We start from the raw sequence: 27,752 nt of genomic DNA on the forward strand, positions 1-27,752 counted from the left end.
CAGCAGCGGCGGCATCGCCAGCGGCGCCATGCAGGCCAACGGGGCGGGAGGGGGCCAGCAGCAGCAGCAGCCGCCGCCGCAGGGCCCGGAGCTGGGCTGCCTGGGCGCCCAGAACGGCGAGGCCTCGGCGGGCACGGCCGCCGGTGAGCAGCTGGCCCACGCCAACGGGCTGCTGCCCTCGGCCAACAGCGGCGGCCCCGGCGGCGGCAGCCCCGGCGGGCTCGGCGTCAATAACGGGGTGCCCGCCGCCGGGGGGCCCGGCCCGGCCGCCGCCGAGCTGGGGGGCGGCGGCGGCAGCGCCCTGAAGAAGAAGAAGCGGCTCTCGCAGTCCGACGAGGACGTGATCCGGCTGATCGGGCAGCACCTCCACGGGCTGGGGCTCAAGTAAGTGGCCGCGGTGGGCGAGGGGCAGGCTCCTTCCTTCGTTTCCTGCGGCTCCCTGACCGGAGGGTCCCCCCGGGGCCGGGGCAGCCCCGCACACACGCCCCGCCGTCCTCCGCTCCGTCCGCGGGGAGGGTCCGGCGGGGGGTCCCCGTGGAGGATAGGCAGCCCGAAGCGGGCAGGAGGGGAGAGAAAGGGACCCCCGGCGGGGTGGGTTGGTGGCCAAAACTGCCCCCTCGCAGCCCTGTGGTCTCCAGCGAGGGGACAGCGGTGCCCGGCTGCGAGGCAGAGCGGTGGGGCAGGCCCGCTCCCGGAAAAATGGAGCCGGAGCTGTGTTTTCCAAGCCTGTGCCGGTGTCTAAGCGAAGGGACAGGACAGGCGCTTCGCCTGCCAGGGATGGCAATATGGAAGCCGAGTTGCACACCGATAAGGGTAGATCAATACAAATGTGTTAGCGGGGGAGAAGTTATCTGGTAAACATAATGGAGCCCGCAGCTGGGCGTGGGGGGGAGGCTTTTCGCAGATGAGCTCCAAGATTTGGCTTGTCAGCTCGGAGGAAGCGACACAAAGTAAACTGCCGCTTAAGCAGGCTGTTGGGTTTCACTCTGGAAACCTTTGGCCCTCTAAATGGTGAAGGCCTCTCTAGATTTGTGCTGGACACGTGTTTTTCCTAGTAATCTTACTTGTAAACAAGAAATGAGAATGTTGGCCCTTTTTTAAAATCAGAGTAGAGAAAATAATTTCCCTGTGGAGTAGGGGAAGTCTTTAGTATTTAATCATAACACTTTGTGAGTAAAGCTAAAGCTAGCCAGTATGTCATCATTTTGGAAGGAGGGTAGGGAAGTCCTGCAAAATGCTTATGTAGCCGCAAAAGAAGTCTTCAAAACACAGCAGAATGGGTCAGCTGTAAGGAGTATATTCCATAAAATAAATTGCCTCTGACACAAGAGGCAAGTTTACAGCAGCAGACAACTCGTGACTATTCATAGATGACACCACAGTAAATAAGCTATTTTTAGTATAAAAGGGGGAGGGCTACAGGTTCCGAGTTTGTTTATTTTTTTTTAAGGAGCCAGTTTTTAAGAAGTGATGAAGAAGAAAAAATTAGGCCTGAGCCAGATGTTGTGGCTGTCCTTGTTCTTCTAGGGGGGAGGTAGGGAGGGGGCAGGGGATGGCAGCCAGTAGAGAACAGCTTTCTAGACTATATCTTCCTTCATGAAGTTTATCTTCTGTGCAGGGCTGGCTGTTTGTGGTGGCTGGTAAGTCACATACTTTGCGGTACTTCAGCAAAGCTTTCAAGCTCCTTGACGACTTGCTTTAGGTAGAAGTAGCTTTTTACAAGTCTCAGGCAACTGAGGTCATCTTCTTGAACAAGCATCTGAATCTGGTCATCGTATTCTTGTTTTATTAAAGTTACTTTAAAGTATGGTAAACTGTTGTCGTAGCAGGCGGTGTATTTGTGAGGGTGAAACTGGTCGGGTTTTTTTACACTGTATCTCTCCTGCAGCCAGACTGTTGATCTCCTCATGCAAGAGTCAGGATGTCGTTTAGAACATCCTTCAGCTACCAAATTCCGCAATCATGTCATGGAAGGAGAATGGGATAAGGTAACGTAGGGCTTATAGGACTGTATTAACCGCTGTTGAAATTTATAGTATCTATGAGAGAATTCAAAATTCATCCTCCTTATATATATTTTTTTCTTATGCCGATTTCTGCAGGCTGAGAACGACTTGAATGAACTTAAGGCCTTAGTGCATTCTCCGCATGCAATTGTGGTAAGAGGCACACTTGAACTCTTTCAGAGCTGTGTAGTTGGACTAATTGTAGTGGTGTAATCTTTCACTATGGAGCTGGTTGTCCATAGTTCTTGTTTTCTCTTTTTTGTTTACTTTAAGCTGCTTGCATGCTATCTCAAACGTCATACTAATCTGAACTTTTTTTTTTATTCTGTTGTAGAATGTGGGATAGGCAGCCCAAAAGAATTGAGGCTAAGATTTGGTGTACTGAATGTTAAAACTCTACTAAGCATACCTAACTGATAAAATATAAATCCTGTCACAGTCCTAAAATAGGTCAGTTTCTGTAGAAAATGCCTATGTTGAATACTAATTTCAACCTTGAAATACTTCTCACAATCTCTGTGTTTATAGGAGTAAGGTTTTCTTGAGGAAAGAGAAGTTTAGGAATAAAACGCACTATTACTAGTGTGGAGTTGGCATTGTAATAGCACATTACAAGAATATAGAGGCTACTATAGACCATGAACAATACTGTTGCTTTTCCAGATGGCTTTTAAAGAGCAAATGCATTTGTATTGCTGTTTGGGATTTTATTTAGAGCTTTTTCTCTTTGGGTGGCTTTTTTTTTTTTTTTTTTTTTTTTAAAAAGATGAACCTAGAAATAGAAGGTTGGTGGGTCCTGTGACTTGACAACTACATTATGTGTTGTTATGATTTCAGTTACTCCAAGAAATACTTTCAGTAAAGTGTTTCTTGTTTTGATTTTTGGGTCTCAAGATGAAAATCATCACTTGGCTCTTCAAAGAGTTTGTTCTGTTGTGTTTAAACGTTTATTTTAATGAGATGAAGTTAGAACAGCTATGGTCACTTAGGAAGCGAACAGTAGCAAGGTTTTTTGAAGTGTCTGTGACTGTAAACAATGAGGAATCAGCTGATGGCTGCTTGGTTCCACTTCTAGCTGATTCATTTGTTGTCAAGACAATTTCCTGTCTGGTGGGGGAGGGAGAGAAAGAGAGAACAGGAAATGAAGTAGGAAAAACAGATGTTTAGCAAAACATCAGAGGGTACTTGACAGTTGTTCTCATTTGGTTCTATTAGTTTGGTCAAAGCTTAGCACCTCTTAATTAGACCAATAGTTCGCTTTCTCTTTTGTCAAAGACCTGAAGGAGTTGAGAATATTGCATGCAGTTTTCAACAGTGCAGCCTGAAAGTATGGAACTGGTATATGGGAATATGAATGGTCATTTGAAACAGACTTTCTCATGTTTCTGACTTCTAAAGTTACAAAGTTTGTCTGTAGTATTAAAGTGTTTCCCATGTCAGTGAGTCAAGAGGTTTAATTGAGTTATCAACATTGTACTTTTTGGAGAACTCAAACTGAGAAAAAGTAATGTCTTCCTTCTGTTGTTCTGAAGGGCTCCAAGAGCATTCTGTAATATTGATGTCTTAACTCATTCCATAGAGCTTGGTGCAGTAAAAATACTTGGTTTAGTCTGAACTTCACCTAAATCAATATTAACTGCTTTCTTTTTAAAGTTGATCCCCTTTATATAACCTTGATATAATTTAAAGCAGGTAGCAGTTTTGGATGCCTTACATGTGTAAGGCAGCGTTGTTTGTGAGGATAGGCTGAGCCTGTGTGTGTTCCACTGCGTGCACAGAGTCTCCTCCTCCCTCCCTGTCCAGCTTTTGTGCACATGGTTGAGGTTCTGGGTGGGTTTCAGTGCTGTCGGCAGCTGGGAAGGTAGAGAAAGATCATTATGGGTAAGGAGGGATGCTTCATGCTCTGTAGGTATTCCCCGCTGCAGCAGAGTCAGAGCTAATGAAGGTGATAAATGTCTCCATCAGGAGAAGTCCAAACAAGGTGCTGCTGTAGGTAGCTCCTTAAAAATAGAAGATTGGATTTTGAGTTTCCTGACCTCTGACTCGCACTATGTGACTAGATGTTTTAAAAATGTGTGCATACAAGAAGAATGGGTACCTAAAATTTTAGATGACACAGAGTATTTAACTAAGTAGGGTGTGTGTTTTGTGGTTTGTTTTTGGTTTGTGGTTTGGGTGGGTTTGTTGGGTTTTTTTTCCTTATGGTTAATATGACCTGGACAAAATAACCAGGATGCATAGTTGCTTTTGAAATGTCTAGTCAGTGAAGGGAGGTGCCATGTGTATTTTAAAATTCCTACTCATGTTTAATTTCCTGATTTCTGCAAAGTGCTTTAAGTTCTACAGGTGAAAACACCAAATATGAAATGGCTGGTGTAAATTTTTAAAACTTTGATGCAGTGTGTTGATATGGGGGGAGGAGGGTGTGGCAGCACACAGGACAGTTTGCTATTTCAATTTGTGTCAACACAACTAAGTGCTGTACACTGTGTGATTAGTCATGTTTATTTTTCCAGCATATAAGATACAGCTGTCATAGAAAATCTGTAGGAAAACTTTATAATTGAATCAAGCATGATGTTTTTCCTCGAGCAGCAGTTAGAAAACACCAACTTCAAGCCAGTCTGAGGTTTTGCTTTGGGGCTACTCAAGCATGTGATGGCATCTGTCTTGGGTACTTGATTGCACTTAGGCAGAAACTTGGAGATTATTCCTCTACAGTCACCTAGAAAATACCTTCAAATTGTTCTCTCTACTTATTCCAGAGATATACAGCCTGCAGCAGGCAATACAATCTAAAAAGTTAAATATTATCATTTGAGTAAAGTGCTCCACCTAACTGCATGGTGTCCCTCTTGCTACCAGCATTAAGAGCAGTTCCCTACTGGAGTTAATTACTCCCTGTGTGGCAGTACTTGGTATGGTTGGAGACTCATTAAATTCCTAGCTGAATTCTGTAGAGCAGAATGTTTTCTGCCCTTTACATATCAGGGCATTTAAGTTCTGGATTGTTTTTAAGTGCTTTCATCGGTGTTTTTACAGAAGTACCAAAGTAAAGGACTACAGGATAAAGAAAACTCAGGTCTTAGTTCTGCAGGCTGTAAATTGCTAGCTACTCTGAGTTTGTTTTGAAACATCTGCTGGTAATTTCACCATATATTTTAGTTACCTATTTAGTTTCAAAGAGCAGTTGTTTCAGCAATGTTTACTTATTTTGGACTCCTAGTACATTAATAAAACTGTTGTGGAGCTTGTTAAGATGCGCAGATTGAAAATAACACCAAAATCTAGACCTAAACGGAGGCCATTTTGATCATTAAACTTCTGAAGATTCTCTGCTGGTTACAGGTCAGATCAGAACGGCCCAATTTCTTGCCTGTGGCAGTATGTTTGTCCTGTTCCTTTCACAGTTTTGTTTGCTGAGGTTTTCACCTTTGGTTACGTGGTGATGGTGAATTATGGTACATGCCAGACTTCCTAGAAGCTAGGATTCTAGACGAGACTTTCCTGCTGATAGTTAGGACAAGGAGGGAGTACAGTACTAAGCATTTATGTTAGTAATCGAAGGCTGTAGTTAGAAGAAAGAAAAATGCTAATAGTACATACATTGAAACCAACAAACAAAACCCTGTGAATCTGTTAACTCTTAGTTTTGCCCCAGGGTAATCCGAGTTCAATTTACACTTAAATAATAGCTTGTAGAAACAGCAATGTAATGCACTTTATCATCATCTTTTCTGTAGAGGCGAAAGACAGGATGAGGTAGTAATAACTGAACAAAACCAGCCACACTGCAGCGCTGACACTTGGATTGGTCTTTTCCAGGGGTCCTTCAGGGTGAGGAATCTTGGCTATAAGCTAAGCAGTGGGGGTGTCTGAATTTTAAATTGTTCAGCAGTAATTAGTGTAATGATGTTGAATTTCCTTCGCAAACACTGAGACGATAACAAATCCAAGGCACTTGCGTTACTTCAGTATGGTTTTGATTATGGTCATTTTGATTTCTTTTCTTTGTAAGGCAGCTAAAAAAATATGGAGAAAGAATAAGCTGCTTAATCAGCTGAGTTTGTGCTTTTGATTTGCAGTTGTCAATATTATAATCAGTTCCCTTTCCTTCTAGAAAAGGTTGTTTGGGCTGTAAAAGAGATGATGTACCCAAAATGGTCTTGAATTTTGTAGAAGGTGGTATTGGAAGAAATTAGAAGTACTTTTAGGAGGGCACAGAGAGTTGAGAGAAATCTATTTGTCAGCAAGGTCACTAATTGCACAAAAATGGGAAGTAGGAGACAGTGAGTGCCCCAATGTTGAAAAATGACCTGCACTGTGATGTTACTGGAGTGTGACTTTGTCTTAAGGACGTTCATGCCATTGTTTGAGTATGCTGTAGGGCAAGTTTGGGAGCAGCTATCAAAGTAGCTTAGCAATTTAATTTCCCCATCAAGACTTTAGTCCCTGCCCTCTGCTATCGATAAGTTACTATTTCAAGTTGCTTATCTCTTACTGGGATTCTCCATTATGGCAGCATGAAATGTATAGTACTTTGTTTTTCTGGAGGCATTTATATTCCTGATATGCCTAAATCGCCCATGGCAGCATTGACCTCTTTTTTTAAACCATACTTTCTAGCCTAGAACTGAAATTGCCCCTCTTTGGCAACAGCATTCTGAGTGGTAGTATTCCTGTAATGCTTTCATGGAATTGCTGTGACTGATGTTGTAAAACCCATGTTATAGGGTTTTTCTGCTCTTTTTTTACTTTTTCCTCTAACAAAATGAAATTAATGTGACAAGTCCTGAAAGTAAGGAGGGAGAAAAGGTAGGTTATCACATTTAATGGAAATACGATATAAATTGAATAAATATTACATGTAGTGAATGGAGAAGGAAGATAGGGAGGGATTACAGTTTTTATTACAAACTGGAAATATCAGGCTGTTTTTTATCCAGTGGTGATCATCAGTGTGGGGTGACCAAGAGCAGTGAAATATAGTGTGTGTCTGCTACCTGGGCATCTCCATGTATCCCGGAGAGCACGTGCACAGCTGGTGGAGGAAGGTCTTATCCCTCCTGCTGCTGTTATATAAGCAAACAGTGTGGGGTCTGCTGGCCTGCTGCATGGAGCCAACCACTGGGCTTGTAAATAATTGGGATATCTTTCATTTGGTTTTTCACATGTCAGAACATTGAAAAAAGTTGTCTCACCTGGAAGAACTGTACAGTAATGGTCTAGTAATTCCAAATTCAAATAAGCTAAAGAGCTGGATTGGGAGTCCAATACAGTTTTGCCTGTCAGATACAGGACAGCAGAGCACTACAGACGAGTTTCAACATAAATCATCTTTACTGTGTCATGTTTTATGCTTCACAAAGCTGTGTGGTAAGTTAATAGCACTATATGTGGAAACTTCATTCTTTTGAAGAACTGAGTGTCTCTGGAAATGGAAATGCTTTATGTTTTAACTTTGGATTTGACATCTAGTGAGCCTTAAACTTCCATGTGAGCTTTAATAGAACAGGAACATTTTAAACTTCCTGATTATTCCTCTACTTAAGGAGGCTGGCAGTGTGTTCGAAACTAAGTAAACATTGACCAAATATGAGCATGAAAATAGTGAGGTGCCTGAGGTCTGATGAAAGCAAAGGAAACTGCTGGTGCATTCATTAGGAAAGCAAATGTAGTTTGCTACACTTTAAACTCCAGTTTGTCTCACCAGTTTGTCTAAGCATGTACATTTTCCTTATTTTCCTCTTCAGCCTGGTGAATTTTGTGGACTAAACCTGTCATTTTTGTCTGATAACTGGTAGCAGTAAATAATGTATACAAACACAAGATACTTGGTTTCATCCAGAAACAAACCAGTGTGTTTCTACTAAATTAGTATTAAAATGTCTATGTCTTCAGGTTTTTTAATATAGTAACTTAATATCTAATTTGCTTTTTTTTTACCCACAGATAGTTGTTGTTAGAATAGCTGGCTTGATTTTATTTTTTTTAAGAAAACAACAAAAAAACATAAGTGAAAGGAATGACATAAAATAACAGAACTTAATTCAGAGTGTTGAAGTGACACCTAAATACAGGAAACTATTTTTTTCTGTAATCCAGAAAACAACAGCCAAGGAAAACAAGCTAACATGGAACTACAAAAAAAGCCCCAAAACCTCAGGCAGTGTCATTTTGTTACTGTTATATGTTATGCAGCTATGCAAACAATCCGTGTCAACACCTATGTAAGCAGTGTGAGAACTTGTTGAGTTGTCCTGTTGTGTTCTGTGCTGTCATGCACTTTTAAATATTTATGTGACTAGCTGATTTGGGGCCCTTTTCTTGATAGAATGTTTCACTGGAAAGCCTGTCTAATGCAGGGTTTGAAGGATGATAACTAAAGAGAGGGCAGGTGAAAATGGGACCACTTGCAGGGGGGATATGAGGAATGAGATAGGAACATACTAGGAGCCCCTTCAGGCAGGGAAAAAAATCATGGATAGCTTAATTCATGGATAGCTGCAATGTTGTTGAAAAGCCAACAAAAGAAATTGAGTAATGAAGCATTACTTGGAGCTGTGTTTCTGAAGGGCATAGTAGAATGGTTTCTACTGTTCTGTTTAGGCTCAAACGTTTTCTGAAACTTCAGTCAACCTTTTTCCCCTGACTGCTGCTTTCTGTCATGTCAGAGGATGAAGTTTTTGCTGCTGCAGCAGAAGTACCTGGAATACCTGGAGGATGGCAAGGTCCTGGAGGCACTTCAGGTTCTCCGCTGTGAACTGACGCCTCTGAAATATAATACAGAACGCATTCATGTCCTCAGTGGGTAAGTCTTTGGACTCTGAGAGCTCTTGCAGAGAAGTTTTTTAAGGACTTCTGTAGCTTTTTGGTAGCTGATGTTGTGAAGACTCAAGCTGTATTAAAGCTACTATTCTGATGAATAATAAGCTATACTGAGATGTGATAAAATGCCGAGTAAAGAATGCTGTTCAGTAGACAGTATTTTGTTTCAGATGCTTGAAAACAACCTGATGATGATTTACATTATTACTACTAGAACCCAAGTTAATACATATGTACATATGTCTGGTCATCTGATCTTGGGGATTATTAGCCAGTTACCTTATAATTTAATAAAGTAAGTATAATCTGGTTTGTTTTTAGATGAAAGTAAGACATTTCTACCTTCCTAAAATTGCTTGTGTTTTGTTTTCTTTTTGTATGGGCAGTTTGCAGATATTTATTCAGAAGACGTGTTTGTGTGAAATAGTTCCCTGCCTTTTTTTCCCCTGTTGGTCTCAAGCTTAAGTTACTTGTTCCAAGTTCATTAAAAATGTTATGATCTGTATCATGCTTAAAAGTGAAAATAATGGTTCCAAAAAGACTTGGTCTGTTGGTGTATGTGCACTTTTGAAACAGGTACCTGATGTGTAGCCATGCAGAAGACTTGCGTGCAAAAGCAGAGTGGGAAGGGAAAGGAACAGCGTCCAGATCTAAACTTTTGGACAAACTCCAGAGTAAGATGTTCTAGTGTTTAGAATTTCTTCTCACCTGTGTTAAATCCAGTATAATTTACACATCTCAGGGAATTGACTGTTTGCTGGTTGGTTTTTCTTTTTGGTATTTCTTGGTTCACGGGGATACCTTTAGGTGCCTTTACCCTTTGGTCTTCTGTACCTAACCTTTTGCTGTCTCTGATAAACTGTCTGTAATAAGACCTGTTACTTCTTAGCTCTGCTGCATGCAGTAGTGATATAACATTAAATGTGTGGCTTAGGGAGAGGTGGGTGTGTGTTATAAAGGCCAGCCACAGTGAGTGGTGGAAGCTAAGTATGGCCTGTAACCAGTAGTGATACTGATACTGGTTGATAGTGGTCTCATACTTTGCTCTGAGCTATGGTTCCTCCTCTCTCTTGTGGCTGTTGCAATACCTTGTACCAGAGTTTTAAAACCAATGGTATTCTTTCTTTTCATAATCCTAATAGAGAATTCCTTAAAGGAGCACAGCTGATACTGATGTTTTACAGCATTATAGATTTTGTTGAATACCGTGTTTTGAGTTAGCTTGTGTAGGTGGTGCTTGTTGGCCAGAACAACAAATACCTTGCATATAGCTCTGCTTTCCAGAAGTTCATGCTTCTAATTCCAGGTGTATAGCTGTAAATTCAACAAGCTGTGTGCTGTTATTTACTGGGGTCTCTTCTAAAACCACTCAAATCAAAGTATGCTGTTACTTGTAACTTGCTTTTGAGAAATCTTTTTTTCCTTCATTTCTTTGCTTTTTCTTCCTAACTCCTCTGAAGCCTACCTACCCCCATCAGTGATGCTTCCTCCGAGGCGTTTACAGAACCTGCTGCGCCAGGCTGTGGAACTCCAACGGGACCGGTGCCTCTATCACAACACCAAACTAGACAGCAATCTAGATTCTGTCTCGCTGCTAATAGATCACGTATGTAGTAGGTAAGAAACCTTCCTCACTTCTGAGATGGGCTGTCTTTTCTTGGTCTTTTGAAATAATCTGACTGTTAGCAGTAACATGAAAACTGTTCTGAGCTGGTTTAACAGGATTTTACTGGAAAAAAGCAGTTCTCGGTAAATGAGCAATGGAGGTGGGGAGTAAAGAAGGTGTGTACAGATTTTGGTAGCCGGCTGTGGGGTAATGGAATCAGACTGAAGCTTAAAAATTTTAATCAGATTGGTGTGAAAAGGTAGTGCTATGCTAATCCGTAGCCACTTTTTTCTTGTCATGTTGGACAGCCAGTCTGTTTATTCCTTAGCACACTATTGCTGTGTTTTTTCACTGGAGAATCAGTGGTGTGTTGCTTATCCAGACTCTGAGATTACTGGAATGCAGAAAGCCTGCTGAAGCATGCTTCTATGAACTCAACTTTCAGCTGTAGCTTTTAAGAGTGGACACAGGTGCTTTTAGACACAAAGGTTAAAAGAGGGGAGAAATGTACAGTAGACTTTTCTGAGTTACATAATATATAACATGAATAATATAAAGAACTATTTTCTCAGATTTGTAAGGCAATAAGAATTGAGTGCCTCTTACACCTTTGCATTGGCTCTTTAGACTGTCTGGATAACTTTTTTTTGGTGACAAAATGGAGGCTGCTTCTGAACCTTCAAAATGCAGTACTGTAATAGACATGAAACAGGAAGATGTTTGTTTTTAACAAATGGCTGACTTGAGCAGTTTTTCCTTGTCCAGCAAAACTTGGCTGAGGACCTAAAAACTGAGTGTAACTTTTGTGGAAAACTGCTGTGCTGTGCATCGTGGATTAAGGGAATAAGGGTTAGAACGTAATGGCTGTATGGGATATCCTTATGTATTTGTCCCTGCAAGAGGCTAACACTTGGGCTTACGGGGGAATTGTTTTCAGTTAAGGTTAGCTCATCTGAGGAAGTTAAGAACTGATAAACTTGCTTATAGAAAGTTTCTGAACTCAGCTGCTTTGACTTGCATTCTTGGGTTTCTTGGAATCAGTTTTTAAAGATGCAGACTCCCATAGTACTTCACTGTAGCCATCTTAAGGTTTGAAAACTACTGTATTTGGCACTTTACGTATTCAAGCAGCTTTTTAGCTTACAATTTGGCTGCATTGCATTGTTTCAGCAGTTGTGTGTGAGTGCGCAGACATTTGTGTGTTGCCCATTTTAAGAGCTGTTGGAAATGATCATATGTTGGTGTTGTGGATTCCCTCCTTCAGAAGTGAGTCCTAAAATCAGGCTACCTTAAACAAGTCCGTGAGTAGTATTGGATGTTGTGCAGCAGGTTTGATATTACTAACCAAATCCCAAGGAGCATTCAAGATCACTGTGATGAGCTTGATTTACTCAAGCCAGGCTACAGAGAACCAGATAGAAAAGATGCTACATGCAACAAACCTGGGTTTGAATCTCCCCCATCTGAATCTATTTGCTGACTTAAAAGTTTGGGTTTTTGGTTTGGTTCCTTTTCTTTCCACTAAAGCAGTACTTCCTACACTTGTATATTTGCTGTGCGTATACGTGCATAGATACTCGTGGCTACTCTAACTAAAACCCAGCAACAGCAAGAACCCCAACAAAAAAAGTACACAAAAATCCACTTGAAAAGAAAGGCTTCTGTTCTGTCCTCATCCTTGTAGCTGCCTGTTGCAGGGGTCTGAGTCCAGTTTGTGGTGTGCTGTATGTGCTGCCACGCTTGGGCACAGTGAGGTGAGTTAGATAGCGGAAGCCAAATTTTTTTTGATGAAGGTGACAAGTTACAGTAGTCCCATAGCTTAGACAATTTAAGTCCTGTGCTGCTTAATTGATGGAATACTGTTAAGTTTCCCCTTTTTAGTTGGAACTAATCCCTTTTGGACTTAAGACAGTATTTTGGTTAAGCGTACTTGAATTGAAGTAACAGGCAAAATGTTTAACTATAAAACTCACTTGATAAGAGTGGGAGATGTGAGTAAGGCACAGCTGGGAGTGAAGGTGGAGGATTTCATCTTATTGTGCCAGATTTTGATATCTGAGAATTGATGCTCTTGGGGATGATGATTTTTGGTTTTGAGAGCCTTCGGCCTAGTTGGGTGTGGTGGGATTTTCTGGTTCATTTGGTTTTCTTTGTTGGGGAATACATCTCTCATTGTATGTACAGGGAATAAAAAGGTAGCTGCTTAGTGTTTTATTCTACAGTTTTGAACTTGTATAAATACAACAAAAGGAAATTTTATTAGATGCTTTGTCTCAGTAACTCAATGACATAATTCAGGTGTTTTGTGCTGAACAGAACAATTTGTAATGAAACACTTTGAAAAAGATGGAGAAAAACTTTTGAGCTTTTGGTAATTAGATATTACCAAAACCAGAAACTTTTAAGACAACTGGTTCAGGTGTTTCCTCTTTCAAGGCTGCTGCTATTTCCTTCCACAGCCAGGTTATTTAATGTGGTTTTGCTATCTGTGAAGTCAAACTTGCTGAGTTCTGTTTCACTCGTTAAATGAAGAGGACTTTTTGTGGGAGCGCTCTGATGCAGCTGTGTTGTGGGCAGCATAATGCAGTACTGGGATGTGTCTGCAGCAGTGTTAATGACTGTCACCCCTTTTAGGAACCTAAAGGTATCTTTATTATGAAAATTGTGTCCTCCAGTATTATCCTGCTTGCTTTTCATGTCTACAAACCTTGGCTGCTTTTCTTAAGCTTTAAGATGGAAGAGCTATAGCTCCATAGAGTATTATTTTGAAATGAGATGTGCAGAAAAGAATTCCCTGGGACACAGCATGCCCCTTGTATTTTGTGTGAGTTAGGGCTGCAGCCTCACCTCCTAGGGCAAGGTGCTGCTCTGAGCAAAAACATTAACTTGTAACAATATGACTAAATAATAATGAAACACTGCTCCCATAGGTGCACCTCTCTATGTAAGGGCTTGCCTGCTTCCCTCTAGACTTGAAGGAAAACAGTCTTCTTTCATGGGTGAGGCTTTTTGCCTTGGGTTCAGTGTTCTTCCAGGGGCAACCAGGCAGTTCCTGGTCAGCTGAAAGCAGGAGCAGAACCCACTTGTTTCTCTATAAACATGTAAGTGTAGACATACCCAAGGAAGTCATATATATATATATGTACATTTTATCCTTCTCTACCATAAGACAGGAAATGATACTGTATGGTTGTTCAGTGCTGCTTGATAGTCTTTAAGAACAGACTAAGAAGCCTCTTCTAATAAAAGAAAATGGACTGAGAGGGTACAGACACTGTGTGAAGCAGAACTCTTTCTAGCTTCAGGGAAGTAGTAGTTTTTTAGGTGTCTGTCAGCCTGACTGCCTCCAAACTGTATTGGTAAACACAAATGTAAAGGAACTAAGTTTTCTGCTTAATTTAATGGGGGGTTGTTTGACTTTTTCAATTTTTATTTTATTTCCTTTGGTGTGTGGGTTGTAATGTGTTTCGGCTGGTTTTTTTAAGCCAGTTTATCTCCAGTGATAAATACAACTGTACATTCAAGGGCTCTGTCATTCCCTTCGTCCCACTGTGTCCCATGAGACTTCTGTTGCCCTGTTGCACTGAGTGCTATAAAAACTCAGCCTAAGACTAAACCACTTCAGGCTCTCTGCAGCTGAAGAAAAGGTGTTTGTGGTTAGAGACTATCTTTTAGTGCATCTGAACAATGAACTTGTACTTCTTGCAGTATTAATTTGAAATGCAGACATCAGCTGTAAAAGCCTACATTTATTTTATCTTAGCTCTGAAATTCTTATTTGAGAATGAATTTGAGACTCTTGTAGGCAAGATTTAAATCAAATAAAACTTGTTTCCAGTTCTCACCTAACTTAATAATTTGACTGTTAGCTTTTTTTTTTTTTGGTGTGTAACTAGAATATTAAATATTGGCTCTAGAGGAATATTTGAATCTTCTTCAGTAGTTTATCATGTAATATTTTGTTTGATAAATGCAGCATTTTACAAAATAGTTCAGATTTTGTGAGGGAAAACTGATCAAGTTGAAAGCTCAATGATATCTTGCTAGTTATGCTTAGATATTGTGTGTGGTACTCTGCAAAGGTGAAAAATGACAAAACAAAGGCAAAGAAACATTTATTGCAAGGTCGCATTCAGGAAAAGGAACTTTTATGTAAGAGTCATTTCTTAGCAAGATATAGCTAAGTGAGCTCGATACCTACAAAAACCTCGTGAGTAAAAACATTGCACCTATGGTGCAAAGAGACCTATACTACAGTATTTCTATACAGTAGAAAATTATATAGTAATAAACTGTTACGCTCCTGATGAGGTCAGTTTAATTCCAAGTTACATGAAAACATAAATTATGTGAGTGAAGTAAGAACTCTTCTGTGTTCTTATGGTTAATTATGATGACTTGATGGTGTGAGCTTGTTGCCAGGTAAGACACTTCATTCTCTACTTACTTGAAGCAGCTGTTAATAGAAGGGTTTTCTAAGTTGTCTGGTTATGCGTTTAGATAAGTTTTTTGTTGTTTTTTTAATAGCTTGACTTAAGAAAAAAAAAAATCTTACTGCTCTCTTATTAATCTGTGAATGCATCCCTTTGTTTTCCCAGGAAACAGTTCCCATGCTATACCCAGCAAATCCTAACGGAGCACTGTAACGAAGTGTGGTTCTGTAAATTCTCCAACGACGGCACTAAATTAGCAACAGGATCTAAGGACACAACTGTTATTATATGGCAGGTTGATCCAGTAAGTGGGCAAAGTGTGAAAATGTGTATGACTTGTCTTTCCCTTTCCTCTCAGCTTTCTCCTGCTAGGATGGCGTGAGTCTTGTAGGACGGGCTGGCATGGACTGTAGCCCTGTTACATCCCATTCCCTGGGATGTAAAAGTCTTGTAAATCTCTTAGCTGTAGGATATTTCGTACATCTTTCCTACACTTATCTACTGGTATATAAATAAAGAGGTTGATTGATGAATCAAAGCCTGTTTTGACTCGTAGAAGTGATCATGAAAGTATGTCCATATATTTAATGTAATTGAAGACTGGGATTAAGCTTGAACGTATACAGACAGCGTTTGAAGTAGCTAATGCTTGTGAAACACTATCAGAAATAAGATCCTTGTGGTTTTTTAACCACTCAGCTGCAGGCTGGTATGTGAGCTGAAAGGTTTCTGCAGTTCCATACTGGTGCTCAGTAGGATTTGAAAGCTGGGTTTCTTTTCTTTCACTTCAGGTTAGGAAGCCATATAATCTGAGTTCTTTTTGCTATTAAAATAGTTGGAGGACTTTAAAACCCTGTTCCATGGGCATAATATTGATGAAGCCCCAGAACTAATAGCAGTCACCATGGCTCTTTCAGGCATAAGACTGCTGTGGTTTGTGTCCTGCTGGGGCCAGTGTGCTCTGGGCCAAGAGCTGCAGAGCAGCAAAGCTGACTTCTCTTTAGTTACTTAGTTTGGAAATGGTCTGTATTTTGTTTGTTGGGTTTGGGTCTTTTTAGCACCTAGTAATTTAGGTGAATTAAGGATCAGAAGTTTTTTGCTGCTAACTTGTCACTTGACTGTAGATGCACATCTTCCTTCTATATTGGTGGGTTTTAATACCAGACATCTTGATTAGCACATCTTAAAGTGAATTGTTAGTTAAAGCTGCTTAGTAAAACCACATAAATGTTTTCTGAGTGTTTTGACCAAGGCTTGCTAAAGAATAAAAATCTTTTAAAAGTAGTTAGTGGGAAAGCAGTTTTGTAGAGTTTTATTGGTTTGTCTCTTTTTTTCAAGTGCTTTAAAAAAAAATGAAACCCTTTCAAGCAGGTGGATACTTAAATAGCATTCGGCCACACTAAGTGATTCATTTTCATATTTGCCAGAACATGCTTCTCACGTTTCCTGTAGGAGTTGACAATGTCTTTTGACCCGTGAATTTAATCTGATTTTCAGGGCTTTAGGTGTACAGAATTATTCTAAGCTGTTTGCATAAACTGCATGGAAACAAACATCCAGAAATGTCTGGGAAAATGGTGGGAGAGCCCTGTTTTAAATGAACAATGTTTAATTTTTCCACACACACTTCATGTGTGTGAGAATCTTTCATTTCTCCCTTTCTTTCTTCATTGCCCCTCTTGAAATATAAGGACACTGCTGCAATGTGTTTTCTTCATTTCATACCTAAAATTTCTTACTCTTTTCTAAGACCCAGCCACATGTCTAGACTGTCTTAACCTATGCTTCTGTTGTAATTTTCATGTGCTAATTTCAAAGTTCTGACGAAGACTCAGCAGCATTAAACAGTGTCTTGGGTTGACTAGGGTTGTGTGGGATGCATTATTTGACTGTCAGGAAGCCTGGCAGAATCTCTGTGGAGCACAAGGCATGAGCCCACTGTGCATCACCTCGTCTAACATGCATCTTTGTTAAGACTTTTTTAACTGGTTCCATATAAAAATCCCTTCTGCATTTTCTGAAAGTGGTTGACAGGTTTTTGGCGTTTCAGCCAAGGAGCTCAGCTACTGCAGACTTGAGTTGATGCCTGAATAGTTGCTTGTCATACACAACAAAAATTTGGGAAGCTGTATGTGAGAGATAGAAGTGCTGAGATTTCTTTTGGTGGTGGGTGGGAGGCAGGTTGATTATGTTTGGGGATGCTTGCCTGAAATACCACTGCCTGCTGTTTTAGAGCATGGTATAGCAGCTTTATGGTATTTGGAGGGAAGAATGGGAGCAGTATGGAAGATAGTAACAGCCACAGAGTGCTATCATTAGAAGAGATATATCTTACGTATCTTGTTCCTCTTGAGAGTCAAATATGCTGAAGTTACTTCAATTGTGTTGTAAAAAGAAATGTATCTGTTCCAGACAAGCTCCAGGATGTGAGGTGATATCAGACATGATTCAGTTTCCTTGAAAATCACTTTAGCTATAGACACAGCAGTGTCTAATGCAGTCCAGGAATAATGATTAGAATGGAAAAGAGGTCTCAAGGAGGTCCATTCATTTGCCCCTCTTTCTCTGCACTCTGAAGATTTTTCTTAGCTCACTTTCTTTTGAGGAATTTCCGTTTTCTAGCCAGCAGAACCCCCAGTGCTGCAGGTTGGCTGAGAGTCACCAGATCTCTCGCAGCTGATCCCAGGAAACAGTCCTTCATGTCACTATTCCTCTTGTCTTCTTCTTTTGAATCAGGAAGTGCTCTGTTGATTAATACTGGGAAGAAAAAAGATAGAAGGGACAATTAGAGAAATCAAGCTAGATTTTCAAATTAGTCACCCTTTTTGAAAAGAAGTTGGAGATATAAACATCTGCCATGTATGGAAAAAAACCCAGGGGACTGTGGGTAGAGGGAGGACATTTTGATTGCCCTTTCTAACAGGCTTCAAAATAATTATTGAAGCGTTTTAACAAGCTCTATTCTACTTGTGTGTATGTATGCTGTTACCAAGAATCAGTGCTAATACTGTACTGAAGCATGTTTCTGTATTTAGGAAGCCAGTGTGTGGTTGTTTCACAGTATCTAGCTGTACTATTTATTTTTACAAGCTTCTTGAAAAGCCAGGTTCTTTCGACGAGGCAGCAGTAAAACAGTTGTAATATAGAGATGATATAAGATGCAGCATGTGCCAAGTATGCTTCATTCACTAAATCTGGCAGAAAACAGCTTGCTGTAGGCAACACTGCTGAAATAAGAACACCTCTCAAGGAAGTTCTTAAAAATATCTTTCTGTAAATCTCCTTACTTGAGCAGCACACACAAGATACATGCAAGTTTATAAGAATATTGGCACTTCAAGGTTTTTCCTTGTCGGCAGCTGTGAAGGTTTTGGTTCTCCATTTAACCATAACAAGTTTCCAACGTGTCTTTACTTTTAAGAAAGTAACTTAGTAGAGAAATCTTCTGTACTGAGACAAGTGTGATGTAGTGTAAAACTTAGTACACAGTGGTATTTCTTAAGTTTTACGTTCAGAATCACAGAAGATTAGGACAGAAATCCCTATGAGTGTTCCTGTTTTTAAGGTTGGAAGTGTGAAATGTGGTGGGAGTTCATTTGCATTGTCTCAAGAACACCTCTCTTGTTCCAGGACACTCACCAGCTAAAACTACTTAAGACGTTAGAAGGTCATGCGTACGGGGTCTCCTACATTGCCTGGAGTCCAGATGACAACTACCTTGTTGCCTGTGGCCCAGATGATTGTTCTGAGCTTTGGCTCTGGAATGTACAAGTAAGTGGTGGCTGAGAGTGAAAAAGAAAGCTTTGTGGTCAGCCTGCTGCTTTTGTTTCAATATCTAAATACTGCAGGTGTGAAAGAAGTAATGGCTGCAAACTCGTGCCAAGGTGGAAATGTGAAGAAGCGATGCTGATCTCACTGTCCTCTCAATTCGAAAAAATAATAATGGCAGCCTGCAAATAATGGCAGCTCTTTGCACAGAAGTGATATTGGAGTTCAAGTCTAAGTGTCTGTGATTGTGCAGCAATTCTGGTGTGTGCGGTTACTGTCACTTCTGAGAAGCGATGGCATAAATGCCTAGGATGTCAGAGAGCTCCTGAAGAGGACAGCAAATGAATCAAGAGAAGCAGAGGGCAGAATTGTCATTGAAGGGAAGCAGTTGCCCATTGATTGTAACAAGTAGTGAAAGTAAAATATGCAAATTATTTTACATCATGTAACCCTCCCAGTGATGTTAGAGGAAGAGGCTTCAATTTATGATTTCAGAACTTCATCCTTCTGTCAGGCACTTGGGCATTTTGCCATTCCCTCCATGAATTTGAAAATCACTTTCTGCTGTAGAATTTTATGGGCACTTGAGCTGATATAAAAGCTTCCCTTGCCTTGTTTGAGAGCTGTATAGGCTTCCTTGTGCTGTCTTGGACTCTGAACTAATTTAGTTTCCTAAAACAAAAACATTCCCTTTCTTCACCCTTAGAACACTTTCCTTCTGTTTAATTGACTAAATTGGCTCGGTGAAGAACACTGCTGACTATTAATGCCACACATTGGTGTTCTGTCTTACGAAATGGTGGCTTTATATGCTAGGCATGAAAACTAAATTTTGGCATGGAGCACTTCAGTTCAAGGAGGAAAACATTCTAACTACTGCAATATTCCCAACTTCTTACTAAAATGTCTTTTGTCACCTCTTCTCTTCTAATCTCTCCCTGCCTCCTTTCTTTCAGTGTTCTGTTGGTTTTTTGGGGTGTGGTTTTTTTTGATAGTGCTTGTCATTCTCTTTACTTGTTCGTGTAATTTCATTCCACTCTTTTCTCAAAATCTTTTAGTTGTCTGACACACTAGCTATTCCATCTCCCTTGATTTGAGAGACAAAAGAAATTGTCCCAAATGAAGTCCAGACTCACTGGATATACTGAAGGAGTTCTGCCTTTTTATTGCATTATTCTTAAAAGTGTTGCTTTTTAGTAAACCTGTAGAAATATGTGGACTTTAAAACACTGTTCATGTCAGATAAAGTTACCAGTGCCTCTTTGGGAAAGGGTTCTGGTATAAGGCCCTGCTGCTTTTGTTTATTTTCCAGACTGGGGAGCTGAGGACAAAGATGAGCCAGTCTCATGAAGACAGTTTAACAAGCGTGGCCTGGAATCCTGATGGGAAGCGTTTTGTAACGGGAGGGCAGCGTGGACAGTTCTATCAGTGTGTAAGTTCTCTGCCTCTGTCCCTTTGAAAACAAAGCAAAAAATTAAAGTTTGGTCCACACTTTTTCAGGTTTTGTGTGTGTGTACACTAAAGCTTCTGATCCTTTGTAATTCAAAGAAGTAATACATTAATGCAGATATTTCAGCAGCACTTTGATATGGAGCAGTTAGAAGGGTTTGAGTGTTTTTGGTCTGCCTCAAGGAGGATTTGTGGTCTGGAATTTTTTTTCCTTTGCTGCTTAAAAAAAAAAGCTAAAAAAAACCACCCCAGTATCTTTGTCCACAAGTGTTTTTATTCCAGAGAATTTTGACTACATCTTTCTTGGTTTTTGCATGTTGTCTTTGCTTAGTGAAAGCCTCATTACTTGACTAGTGTTGGTTTGGGGTGGTAGTCCACAGTTTCACCATATTCTTGACTATTTTTTCAACTGGTTCCCAGAATAATAATGTAGTATACAGACCCCACTGTGAAGATCAGCTCAGTGGTGGGGTGCAGGTAGCACATGTCATACACAAGAAAATAAGTGACAGAAGGGGTTCTCTGCTCTCCAGGGGAGATTCCTACAAAAGCCCTCGGTTAAGACAACCAATTCCTAACTCACTGAGCCCTCCCTTGTAAAGGGTCAGACTGCTTTCTGTAGCAATTGCCTGAATAGAAAAATACTTTTATTTGTGTCACAGCTCCTCAGAAATCTGAAACTAATGGTTGAATGTTTGTTGTTTTTTTCCTTCTGCTCAGGATTTAGATGGTAATCTCCTTGACTCCTGGGAAGGGGTGAGAGTACAATGCCTTTGGTGCTTGAGTGATGGGAAAACTGTTCTAGCATCAGACACACACCAGCGAATTCGGGGTTATAACTTCGAGGATCTCACAGACAGGAACATGTAACTACCTCTGCTTTTGGTTCTGAATTCCTGCTTCTTGGTGTCAGAAGAAGATTGAGGGAAGGGTGTGGGGGACAGGGTGGGAAATGAGTTATTAATGGTCTCAGTATTGAAAGATGGGACAAGAATTAGCGAGCAAGTTTCAGCAAGCAGTGTTAGATCAAGTATTAGAAATAACTTCCTCAGAACTGGAGTAGGTTTCTGGTGGATGTTTTGGCATTTCTATTATCACAAGTACTTGCAGTCTTCTCAGTTCCTGGCATATTTTAGTAGATTCTGCCTTGAATTTAGGAGTTGAGGTCTGAAGTCCCTTTTGGTCTTGGTGTTTGGCCTAAGCATAAACAGGAATTGCAGACCTGGCTGATGTATAGAGTCATACTTAATTTCAGATTTGGAGCTCTTTTTCCCTGATAACACTGCAGAGACATGTCTGTCTTGGTGTTGCATCATTATCTGATTATCTTGACTCTCATGTCTTATCATTTCAGAGTACAAGAGGATCACCCTATTATGTCGTTTACTATTTCAAAAAATGGCCGTTTAGCTTTGTTAAATGTAGCAACTCAGGTGAGTTGGGGATGTTGCATGAAAATGGAAATAAATCTGCTTGCATCTGCTGCCTGTATTTAAATATTTAGATGTGAGTGGGACTCTTTGGTATTAACTGCTTGTATATTGTGTAAGATGAAGGCCTTAATATTCATAAATATAGCATGGAATTCTCTGAAAAGAAGGCAGTCTTGAGACCTGGATGTTGTTGTTGTTTTTTGGGGGTTGGTTTGTTTGTGTTTTTGTGGTTTTTTGACTGATTTATAGTCAAGAGTTTCATATTGGGAAGTATGTACTATTAAATGTTATTATCTGGCTGTTGCATTGAGAAGCCAGGTACAGCAAGAACTGCGGCACTTCGCATGTCTGGGGGCACAGATTTTATTTATCTATTTTTGCTTTTGAAACCTTGGGTGAGAATAAAGCTTTCAGAGTGGATGGGACTTAAGGGTGAAAATTTAGTTTAGTAATTTGATACATCTTTACTATTTTCACCTACTAACAGTACCACAGTTGGCTCCATAGTAGTGCACTTTCATGTGTAATTGTTTTTTTCATTGTTCAGAAGAATGCCATTAATAATATTTAATGATAATATAAAATTCTTTATATTTCTTATTTCCAGGGAGTTCACTTATGGGACTTACAAGACAGAGTTTTAGTGAGAAAGTATCAAGGTGTTACACAAGGATTTTACACAATTCACTCGTGTTTTGGAGGTCATAATGAAGATTTCATTGCGAGTGGCAGTGAAGGTAACACCATTCTCCTTTGTGCAGAAAACAAATACTGTATCCTTCCTATACCTTCATCTTATAGATGACAGTTGCTAACAACATTATAAAAGCAAACCAACTGGCTTATGGAATAAATTTGAGGCATGCTGAGATTGTGGCATACTTCAAGAAGTAATTGTGGGCCGTCAGAAAGAATCTTCTGAGAGGATGGCAGAGGTAGAACACATTAATGACTCTTTTGTGTTCCTCCTCTAAAGCAAAACATCTGCACAGTTTTAATTAGAAGCGGGTGGGGTGTTCTTGAGTTTTTTTCTTTTTGTGGTATGATATTTAGACTTCTGGTTTGAATAAAATGTACTTCTGGGGAATAACAGCTTCATTTGCCTGTTGAAGATACAGGTGTGGTGAGGTTATTTTAATTTCAGTAGAATCATTTTAATTACAGACAGAGTAGTCTCAAATTAGGCAGTTGTTGACGTAGTCTGGTAGTTTCTTGGTGATTAAAGGCTTTGTGGGATGTTTTTATTCAGCTGTCTGTGGCAAGAGTAGAAATTTGTTAGAAGCTTTTGTGTTGAACTGGTTCAGTTCTGTCACTGGTGTAGTGCCATCAATTGCCATGGAGGTCACTTAAAATTCAAGCTTATGCAGGGCTAAGAATTACACGTGTAATATGTAAACAAATTACTGTGAGTACTGTGTAGCTCACAGTTCTTAGGAAACAAGGTTGGCCAAGGCATTTCCTACTATTTTTTTTTTTTGGAAAACACAAAATATGTTTAAAATAAAACCAAGTTTCACCCTCTAACTGTATCCAGTGGAATATGACTGAAGGACAGCACCTCCAGTCCTCCAATCCTGCGTGAACCTCTTTTCATGGCTGGACAAGCTTCTTGGTTTGAGACCTGAGTGCCTGAAAGTTCAGGATTTGTTTAGCCATAACTATGTGCATGTGTAGGTGGTGTAGATACTGTAGTGCACCAGTCCTTTCCCCCCAGTTTATTGACTTTCATTGTTTGAAAACCACTGTAGTTTAAATTATAGTAAGGAACTGATAGTTCCTTAGATTTGAGCTGTCTGAAGCTGTCACCTTTTTGCAAATGTGGCTACTGAGACTATTTTTAGAAAACAAGCAAACAATAATAAGTCACGTTCTCGTAGCTGGCTTTAAAAAGGAGTTGATCACATTGTCATGACCTCTTAAAACATCTTGTCAGCTAGGCAGGGATTTTCCTGACAATAGCATCCACAAGAAGAAAACAGAGGTCTCTGTCTCAGAGGGGAGTTGACTGCTGCCTTAATGTAGCCATCTTGTTTTTTCCAAACCAAAGTACTGCTTTGTCTTTAGGCTTGGGTTGTCTGACAGAGCAGAGGCTTGTGTGTCTAGTGTGTGAATTGTGGTGTTTGGTGAATGGCATGGATGCACAGTCCCCTTGAAATCCTAAGGAATGAAAGCACAGCCAGAACATTTGGTCAATGCAAGCGCGTGTGAAGGTGGTACCCTCAAACAAGCTGGTTCAGCACAAGACAAGGGAGTTTTTCCACATGGGAAAAAGCCATGAGGCTTTTCTAGCAGGGAGGTCAGAGGGCAAATTTGATTTATAAGGGACTGGAAGGAGGTATAGAGGAAGATTGGTTTGTTTGCTGAGCCTTCAGAGTGACATCTATGTGAAAGCCTTTCAAACAGATCAAAATACTTGCAGTTGATTGCTAGACCCCAATACTAGGCTTTTGTGTAATACTAGCAATACATGCTTGTCCAGTTTATGAAGCTCTGTTTGGAATATTCCACAGACATTTCCTAGACAGGTAAACCCCCAGGCCCCACTTCTTCTCCCCACTCCCCATTTATTCTTAAGTATGATTGGTTATAAAGAATGACTCTTCCTTAAACATGGCAGTAGAGTGTCTAACCAATTCCCTATTCTATTTCTAGCATGTTGCTAGAAGTAGTTAAAAGTTTCCCATCACAAAATAGAAGTGTAGGGTTTATTTGCATCTACTTTAATATGTACAAATTGATAGCTCTAAATAACACACAGTAATTGGTTGTCAAAGGCAGTGATAGCTCACAATTTGAGCCATTAAGCTTTGCCCTCCCTCATTTGCTCTGCTGGCACTTTCACTGGAGTGTTACAGGTTTTTAGTATTAAGATGTTTTTCCATAAACTATAGAGCTGTGATCTTATCTGGTACTCATCAGCAGGAGGTGGTTATATTTTTTCTTAGTACTCATGACTTTATAATGCATTTACTAATTTGCAAATACAATTATTTGAAGGAGAGAAAAAAAATCTGCAAGTCTTCCTTTTGAATATGATTATAACTCCATACCTATAATTAGAGAGTAATTTAGTTTTTCTTTTTCACCTGGCATTGTCTTATTTGCAATGCAGTCAAATGTTTTTCTTCAAACACCAAGTGTGGTAGACTTGCAGGTGTTAAAAAAGAATGTGTTTCTTAATGGAAGAGCTTTGCCTGCATTCCTTTGATCACTTTTAAAAGGAAAATTTTGTTAGCGCTGTTCTGCACTCGAGACGTGGGTTTTGATGAGCGCTGGTGTGAAGGGACTGTTGGCTCCAGAGGCGAGCCTGTGCAGAGCGGTGCCGCTCACGCTGCCTTTCCCTGTGTTTGGCTCAGATCACAAAGTGTACATCTGGCACAAGCGCAGCGAGCTGCCCATCGCGGAGCTGACGGGGCACACGCGCACGGTGAACTGCGTGAGCTGGAACCCGCAGATCCCGGCCATGATGGCCAGCGCCTCCGATGACGGCACCGTTAGGATATGGGGACCAGCGCCTTTTGTAGACAACCAGGATATTGAAGGTAAAATAATTGCCTTACTGAAAAACTAGTCATTGCTCTGTTTGGGTTTTTTCTAGTGTATGACTGTTTTTTTAATCTGAGTTAGGCATCTTGTAGAATAAAAAAGACACAGTCGATGTTTCAGACACGGCCCTATAGAAAACTGTGGTGTCACTAAGACCTTAGGATTATATTAACTTGTTTATGCAGACTCCATAAAAACCTTGCGTTCAATGCTTAGGTTTAGTAACGTGCAGTGTTAATAAAATTTAAACAGTGCATTGGAACCACACTGGAGATTGAGCAATGGTACTATAATGGTTACAAAAGGAATTTCCAATGTCTAGAGTGAGCGTAAAGTTTTAGCTGAGAAAATCTATACAAAATGGAATCTTTGCTAACCATCAGTGACCATACGTGTCCAGGGGAGAGAGAGAGACAATGCTCTTTTCCTCTTTTTCTGCCAAAATGCACTCAGATGTTCCCAGCCCTTCTTGCCTTCCCCAGGATTGTTAAGGAGATGACTGCTGAGGAGTTGTTGTGCACCTAATGTGCTTCTGTCATTACGTATTCAACCTTGCAGTAAGAATTTACAGGGGACGTTACTGCGATAGTGTATCCTCTTGCCACAGGACCTCATGGATGTGGCTTCAAGGGGAACCTGGGCAAAGTAATCAAAGAGAAATCCATTAAGTGCTGATAGATAAGTAAACACCTCTAGTTCAGAATGTCCCTTAGGTAAGAAAGCCTGAAAGCTGGAAGGATATTAGGAGGAAGAATTACCTCCTCTCCCTGCTCCAGTGTTTGATACATCTGCTTCTAGTCTTGGACTAGGTGGACCAGCCTGGCTAATCTGTAAGACCTGGAATGTCCCCATAAGGAGTCAGAGCCTGTCCTCCAGCTGGTTTTACTCATGGCTTTATTGTTTGATTTTCTCCAGTGAGCTGCTTGCTCACTCTTAATTCCTCCAGAAAATGAACCAGTAAGTGCCATCAGAACCAAACCAAATGGGTTTCTCACAGCAGTGCTTTCGCAAGAGGTGTAGGTGCATGGAATAATACCTAACCACTTAGGAATCCTGAATGGGTGACGAGACAGCTCTGTAATTGGCACACTCCCCATGAACTTGTATGTAAATGTGTTACTTCTTTTCGGACCAGACGCTTTTTGAGTACCCACACCTAACATGCTAAAGTAATTTCTAGATTGTTATGAATAACTTTATCTAAAGTAAGTAATTTTAAGCATGGAATTTAGCTACAGTGTAAGATCCATTAACTAGTGCATGTTCAGTTAAAATTTATGTAAATACACTGTATTAATTACCTTATGATAGAAGTATGAACTGTTGCTAAGATCTTCAAGCTGTGATTTCTTTCTTTCTCTCTATGTTTTTGTTTTTGCTCAGAGGAATGCAGTAGCATGGATAGTTGATGGCGAATTTGGAGCAGACGACTTCAGTTTAACTTAATTAGTCGTATTTTAAATGGCTTGGGATTTGGTGCAAACAAACATGATTGATAGCTGGACAGACATGCTCGTCATGAAAAAGAACCATTTCTGAAGCCCGGTTGGGGCCAAACATTTACCACCTTTGCTTCATAGTAACCAGTCGAGATGAAGCACGTCTTTAGAACTTTGTTGGACACCGTGTTGAAATTACCCCCCCATCGGTTGTGAAGAACTGTGCTACATTCAGGCTAACCATTGAACTCAGTATATATATTTTTCCCTCCTGCCTTTTTGTCTGGCAGGCTACTGTTCTTGTTGCTCTTCTGTGTAATGAAGTTTAAATGCTTGTTTGGAACACTTTATTTAACAGTTTAGAAGGCTTGATAGAAAGAGTGCTTTAGTCTGAAGAGTATACATTGGATAGGAAAGTATTTCCTTCTCTTGTTTCTCAAGTCTCTCTCCGCCTTACTTAGCTCGAGATCTTTGCAGCTTGGTTCATGGATTCTAGCCTTGCCCGTTGCGCAGTATATCTATCAATTGAGAGGATAAACCAATGAACTATGTCAAAAGCACTCTCAGTATCACATTTGACAAAAAGTTTTGTACTTTTCACGTAGCTCGTTGCCCTGCAAAGGGGTTAACAGCACAATTTTTTAAAAATAAATTATTTATAGGATTAAAATGACTTCATTTGTATACATTTGGAATTAAAACAATGCAAGAAGTGTCGTGAAACACGGTATCACTGATGCTTTTCTGGAGTGTCCTGAGACCCAATCAAAAGCAGTGGCTGGAAAGAGATTTATGTAGGCAGTAAAGGTCGTTTCAGATGGAGGAATTCACTGTCCATCTTAACAGATAAACTGTATTAGTGAGGGGAAGAAAGCATTCAGACTGCACCACCAGTCTAAGAGCTGAAACAAGAAGAGGTCTTTCTGGTTTTTTTAAATTACATAAATATATGCAACAATGCTGGTGTAAAAGGTAGACTACACTTTGAGGGAAGAATGTGTTGAAAGAGTCCTTTCTTCACAAAGTCAACACTTTGTATAAGTAATTTACGTACAAATCATAATTAAACACTTGTATTATGATGGAAATTTTTTCTTTATTTGATAAACGAGGGTGGACAGATTTTGTTGTTGAGAATATACTTTTAAGTTTGCAGATTTAAATGCCTCTCCCAGACCTTGTTGCAAGCTGGTGCCGTAAACATCTTGACACATCTAGGAATAGTTCCACTAATGTCCCATGTT

General features: G+C 40.3%; 1 protein-coding gene across 2 annotated transcripts; it reads left to right on the plus strand.

The window, feature by feature from the left end:
* The first annotated feature begins 13 nt into the window (after positions 1-13).
* WDR26 (WD repeat domain 26) lies at positions 14-27,596 on the plus strand. Of its 2 annotated transcripts, none has more exons than XM_040060324.1 (14): positions 14-384; positions 1,889-1,988; positions 2,103-2,159; positions 8,681-8,817; positions 9,411-9,508; positions 10,295-10,451; positions 15,039-15,177; positions 18,504-18,644; positions 19,954-20,073; positions 20,811-20,956; positions 21,445-21,523; positions 22,131-22,260; positions 24,880-25,065; positions 26,453-27,596. In XM_040060324.1, exons 1-14 carry the CDS (start codon positions 29-31, stop codon positions 26,476-26,478), a joined length of 1,872 nt encoding a protein of 623 aa, XP_039916258.1. In that variant the 5' UTR covers positions 14-28; the 3' UTR covers positions 26,479-27,596. The 2 variants fall into 2 exon arrangements, with proteins under 2 accessions (XP_039916258.1, XP_058275560.1); XM_058419577.1 differs by lacking the exon at positions 26,453-27,596 and adding an exon at positions 25,868-26,445.
* The last annotated feature ends 156 nt before the right edge of the window (positions 27,597-27,752 follow it).

Source organism: Hirundo rustica, chromosome 3, assembly GCF_015227805.2.
Source record: "Hirundo rustica isolate bHirRus1 chromosome 3, bHirRus1.pri.v3, whole genome shotgun sequence".
Lineage (NCBI taxonomy): Eukaryota > Metazoa > Chordata > Aves > Passeriformes > Hirundinidae > Hirundo > Hirundo rustica.

Coding starts and splice junctions, on each gene's coding strand:
- WDR26 (XM_040060324.1), top strand. CDS start 29: ATGCAGGCCAACGGGGCGGGAGGGGGCCAGCAGCAGCAGCAGCCGCCG. Junction 8,818..9,410: donor CGCATTCATGTCCTCAGTGG/GTAAGTCTTTGG, acceptor CTTTTGAAACAG/GTACCTGATGTGTAGCCATG. Junction 25,066..26,452: donor AGACAACCAGGATATTGAAG/GTAAAATAATTG, acceptor GTTTTTGCTCAG/AGGAATGCAGTAGCATGGAT.